Raw genomic sequence first — 5598 nt, 5'->3', positions numbered from 1 at the left:
GCTGTGATAATTAAAAAAAAAAAAAAAAAAGCCCTCCCTCTACCTCTTCTTTTCCATATATGGTCCAAAGCCCATAAAGGTAGGATCTCACAATGGGACCACACCCAGTTGCTCAGGCCCGCCCTCTCTACCTCATAATGGCCAAAGGCTTAAATAGACAAGCCCCTGGCCTTCGGCTCTTCAAAGCCCCCAGACTGGCAGCGAGCAACATGTCTACCAACAGGAGGATGAAAAGCAAAGGAGGGAGGAGAAATAAGAGCAGAGCTCCTCACAAGGGGGTCAAAAGAGCTGGTTCTAAAAGGAAATATCGTAAGACTGGGCTGAAGAGCAGAAAGAGAAGTGATGAAGGTGAGTTAAGGGGATGAATGAGGAGTTCCTAGAACCCTAAAATCTTGAGTTGAAAAAAAAAGGGACTTCAGAGGTCACTTCTATAAAGTCCACACCCCTAATCAATACAGGAAAATCCCTTCTACACACACAGCATACCTGACCCGAGTGGGTCTGTGGAGGCAGAGGCAGGGTGGTATAGTAGGAAGAGCCCTGGACCCATGGGGGGGTCAGGAGAACACCCCAAGTTTTGAAGTCCTGGCTCTGCCACTTACCAAGATGTTGTGTGATCATAGGAAAGGAAAGGCTTCTACTTCTGTACCTCAGTTTCCTCATCTGTAAGTTGGGGAGATTAATAACATTCCTTTGCAAGGGTTCTTGTGATGGAAAATTGCTTTGTAAAAAAACAGTTAACCTTATAAAGCTCCAGATAAGACTCAAGGGTTATCAATTTGAATTTAGGTCTTTTTTTTCCCCTAAATTCTCTCATGACTCCCTGGTGCATCTGACTCTGAGAGCTTTATAATGTGTCTGCTCACAACTGACATGATTATAGTTGAGGGTAGTTAGGGGTATACGCTTAAACTAGGAACAAAAATCTACCCCTATCTCTGTCCTTCCTCACAGCTCACAGGACTTACCGTTCCAACTTGTGATCCCACCAAGAGCTCAGAGCTGCTGGACTTAGCAACATCAGTCCACAGTGAAAAAAAGGACAGGGGGTCTGCCAGGGGAACCAGAGGTTCGATCAGAGAAGGAAAACATATTGATTGGGGAAAATCCAGGCTTGAGGAAATGAGGAATGTATTATGATGGCGTTTTTTTCCCCCCTAATAACATCATCATCTCAATAAAATTTAGAAACCTGGTAAAAAAAAAAGTCCATGACGATTTTTCTTTGCTCTGATGGAACCCCTGTGGGTTGGGGGAGGACTATCTCACAGTCTTCAAAAGTAGAGTCTAGTTAACAGTTAGTTTATATTATAATAACTGTCTTGCCATCTCAGCCCCCTTCTCACTCCAGTCCACCATGATCTCTCTCTTATTGGAAGAGGAAGTAAGCCAGGTGGTGAAACCATAAGACAGAGCAGGACTAGAAGAATAGTTGTCAGGAATTGAATTCAACCATTCCTCAAAAGTCACTTGGCGCCCCATTCAGGTCATTTATCCCCAGGTGCCCAAGGGATGGACAATCCTCCTCATGGCCTTTTTCCCTCCAAAAAAAAGTTTTTTTAAGAAAGAATTGGACACGCTTGCAAAAAAAAAACCCAGTGCACATTATTCTTGTCAAATGCAACCTTGACTCAATATTGTCAATGAAAAAACTTCTGCATCCAGAAAAGCCACAAGCAGTCCCCAATAATTTAGTCCTCCCCTAGTATTTTTTATAATCACACCTCCTTCATTATAGGAAAATTATTCTAATGTCTGACACCCCCCCCATGCCTCTCCCCTTATTTATTGCTCCATAATCTAGAAGAAGGGGTGTAGGTATCAGAATTGCCACTTTATCCAGCTGAAAATCATAGCAGATTGATTATAATTTCTAGTAACAAAACACTTTATTTGTGGTTCATGTTCTTTTTAGAAGAATGTCCTCTGTAAACTACATCTGGAGAAACTGAGGTACAACTTTTCCCTGATAGAGTACAAATTGTGTCTAAAAAATGAACTTTTAAATTCCAACTTCATAGTAGGAGTTATTAGACTTCATTGATCTTATAGGTATTTAGGCTTGCTTTTGAATGTTTTTAAAAAAAAATTACCCCTGGAAGAAAATGCTCCAAAATGAAAATGTGCCTTTCAACAAAAAAAAGGGATTTATTTGATCTGGCATAGGAAAAAGATTAGAAAAAAGATGGACCCGAATCGATATGTATTTCTGATATACTTTTTAATTCTCTAAGATTCTTTTTTTTCTATTTCCCTCCCTCTCAGGAACTGTTCATGCAGGAAACCAAGGGAAAAAACAACAACTGCTGGCTGATTTAAATGGTCCTGCAACCCTTGGACAAAAGGTGTAATTGAAAAAAAATTCTCTTGAACCTTCTTGACTTGTGTGTTTTTTATTTTTAAGTACTATTTTATCAACCTATCTGGAAAAGGCAATTCTTTTGGAGCTTGATATATAAGCAGGGTAAAAATGATTAATCATTCCATTCCTTGTTCTAGCATTCCTAACTGATAATGTTACTTGCAATCCAGCCAAGGTCTTAAAAGCTCAAAGGATGACCACTTTTACTACAAAGTGTAGCACCTGAGATCCTTTCTCTTCCTCCTTCCTGATTCACCTCACTTTCCCCTCAGCATCATGGACTAGACTACCAACCATTGAAAACTCTATACAGTTATATGCAAAAATACATTTGAATGTATATTCAAAAGGTAGTTCTGATCTCTAGAGGCATTCACATTCTGTAAACCCCAATACTTGGAAGCATTCTAAACATAAGTGTATTGCACTGAAAAAAAAAAAGAGCTAGTGATGCTTTACTTCTGAAATCAAAGGAATTAGATTCAAATCCCAGCTTCTCACTAGCAAAAAACAAGCTCCAGCTTTAACTCCAGAACTGGACTCCCAGATTCCAATTCCAATTCCTTATCTCTAAAAGACTGAGAATAGCTTTCTCAATTTCCTTAGTTTTCCTCATCTGTAAAATAATATTCTTAGAGAGCATTTTCTAATTCTAAAGTTCTAATATAATTACAATGATTATATTATTATAAAATATATCTCTACATTTCATATATATGTATATATATATATATATATATATATTGGTTCCATTGCTATTACTCTGATCCCTATATAGACCAATTAACTAATAGACTGTCCCCAAACCAGTTTTTTATGGCCTTATTTCATATATATATATATATGTATATACACATATATGTATATTTTATGAGATGAGGTGTGTGGGGGAGAAGGGGAGAAAGAGAGAGAGAAGGTAGAACTCCTCGGGGGTGGGGGGATAGATCAATCTTTTAGTTCAACCATTATTTCCCTCCCATCCCTTCTTTTTACAGATGAGAAAATGCAAAGAGAAGGTCAAGGTCTTTAGGGTCATAAAAAACACAAGAGTTTGAGGTTGTCAGAGGGGAGACAGATGTCCAACTTCCTCCTACCCTTCTGCTTTCTNTATATATATATATATATATATATATATTGGTTCCATTGCTATTACTCTGATCCCTATATAGACCAATTAACTAATAGACTGTCCCCAAACCAGTTTTTTATGGCCTTATTTCATATATATATATATATGTATATACACATATATGTATATTTTATGAGATGAGGTGTGTGGGGGAGAAGGGGAGAAAGAGAGAGAGAAGGTAGAACTCCTCGGGGGTGGGGGGATAGATCAATCTTTTAGTTCAACCATTATTTCCCTCCCATCCCTTCTTTTTACAGATGAGAAAATGCAAAGAGAAGGTCAAGGTCTTTAGGGTCATAAAAAACACAAGAGTTTGAGGTTGTCAGAGGGGAGACAGATGTCCAACTTCCTCCTACCCTTCTGCTTTCTATAGACACGGAAACTGTGGTCTGAAAAGGGAGGCCATAATAAGACTTGTTTCCAAGGTCACATAGGAAGCAGTAAAAATATCGGTGGTAGTATTTGAACTCTTGAGTCCAAATCAGTATTTCATTGTGTACCACAGTGATGCCTTGGGGGCTCCATTTGTTTCTACTAGACCTCAAAAGTAGATTAAACTACAACTTCTGTCTGGAGAATGGCTGCTGAGTTATGGTCATTTGAAGTAACCCATTTACAAGAGAAGTTAGGTTCTGAGTAGCAAGCAGAAAACTCAGAACCTGGGAATGAGGAAATGCCTTGCAAGGACTTACTTTTTAAAGAATTCGACATTCCTTTAATACAAAAATATAATCACATATCTACCAAAAACCCTCACCATATTGGGGCATTTGACAAATATTAACTTTTGTATACAAATAGTTACTTGCCCTCAAGAGGGGGGCAGTACATAATGATATCAATATTATTGAAATCTTAGAGAATTAAGAGATAAGGAATTGGAATCTGGGAAGTCCAATTGGAGTTAAAGCTTAGAGATAGGGAAGGGGTGTAGTCTTTCTGGGGAAGGTTTGATTTACTAGTGAAGACACAATGAGAAGCCATCGCAACATATATTAGTGGGAGAAAGTATCTTTTTTCTTTTTTTTTTTTAAAATCCCTTACACTCTGTCTTAGAATCTATATTAAATATATCAGTTTCTTGGCAGAAAAGGAAGTAAAGTAGTAAGAGCTAGACAATTAAGGTTAACTGACTTGTCTAGCTGGAACCCATGTTCTCTCCCTCCCATTTCCCCCTCATCTCTAGTAGTTTCTTAAGGACCTAGGGGAAAGATTCAAATGCCAATTTCTCATGGTCTGAATTGACTTTTCATTCCCATTAGGTTCAGTCTGTTTCATCATCTGTAAAATGGTCTTTTCAGGCAACTATTTTGCTTTTTGATGCAGATACAATATTGCACAATGTAGATGGGCCAAATTCCACCTTGCAGAGTTGGTATAGGGCTCCTTTTGACATCTTTTCAAATAAACAGGAATGAGTAATAGCGGTTCATCCTTGGGAGGGCAGGTCAATAGACCAAGCTATTCTCTGCACGCACCTCCTCCCCGCCAAATACATTTATCTTACAGATGAAATTAAAGGTCCAGAGAGAGATATTCATGGATGAGCAAGAATTTGCACTCCAGCCCACTGACTTGACAAGCCAAGTTGCCCTTTTTGTAGATTTCCTCTAGTTAATAAGGACTTTTATTTCCAACCTTCATTTTCTCTGATGCAGTGAGTGGTGTGTCCTGAAGTCATCATTTGGTCTTGTAAGTGTGTGTGTGTGTGTGTTTGAAAAAAAAAAAAAAAAGATAATGATCTTGGCCACAAACTGTATTCTAGGTCACCTTGACCTCCCTTGCTAAGATTTGGGACTTAGCATTCTACTTCCAGGGCCAAATAAAGACTACTGATAAAAATTAACGAATCCAGCTGGAGAAATTCTCATTATAAAAGAACCTGGCACATAGTAGGAGCTTAATAAAATGCTTTATTGATTGATTTTTGCAAGAGATCATGTTTGGGCATATCTTCTAGACCTGATTTCTCCCACCCATCAGCTTCTCCTAAGAAAAGTAGAAAAAGTTCCAGAAAACTCAATAGTAAACAAAGAATAATCTGGAATAATGCCCAGAGATAGAGAAGAGAAAGCAAAATGAAAACAAAAACAAAAAAACCATTGGC

General features: G+C 38.3%; 1 protein-coding gene across 1 annotated transcript; it reads left to right on the top strand.

Moving 5' to 3' along the window:
• Window positions 1–209: 209 nt before the first annotated feature.
• Window positions 210–983, top strand: LOC123254273 (spermatid nuclear transition protein 1-like). The gene is made up of 2 exons (XM_044683319.1): window positions 210–348; window positions 955–983. The coding sequence occupies exons 1-2, from the start codon at window positions 210–212 to the stop codon at window positions 981–983; spliced, it is 168 nt and encodes a 55-aa protein (XP_044539254.1).
• Window positions 984–5598: the final 4615 nt, after the last annotated feature.

This window comes from Gracilinanus agilis, unplaced genomic scaffold (genome assembly GCF_016433145.1).
Source record: "Gracilinanus agilis isolate LMUSP501 unplaced genomic scaffold, AgileGrace unplaced_scaffold189, whole genome shotgun sequence".
NCBI classification, from domain to species: domain Eukaryota; kingdom Metazoa; phylum Chordata; class Mammalia; order Didelphimorphia; family Didelphidae; genus Gracilinanus; species Gracilinanus agilis.
The sequence above is the reverse complement of the archived record's forward strand: the minus strand, read 5'-3'. Positions and strand labels throughout refer to the sequence as shown.

What these genes read in the sequence shown, in the direction of transcription:
- LOC123254273 (XM_044683319.1), top strand. Translation starts at nt 210, where the DNA reads ATGTCTACCAACAGGAGGATGAAAAGCAAAGGAGGGAGGAGAAATAAG. An exon ending in CAGAAAGAGAAGTGATGAAG is followed by an intron (nt 349 to 954) that starts GTGAGTTAAGGG and finishes CCTTCCTCACAG; the next exon opens with CTCACAGGACTTACCGTTCC.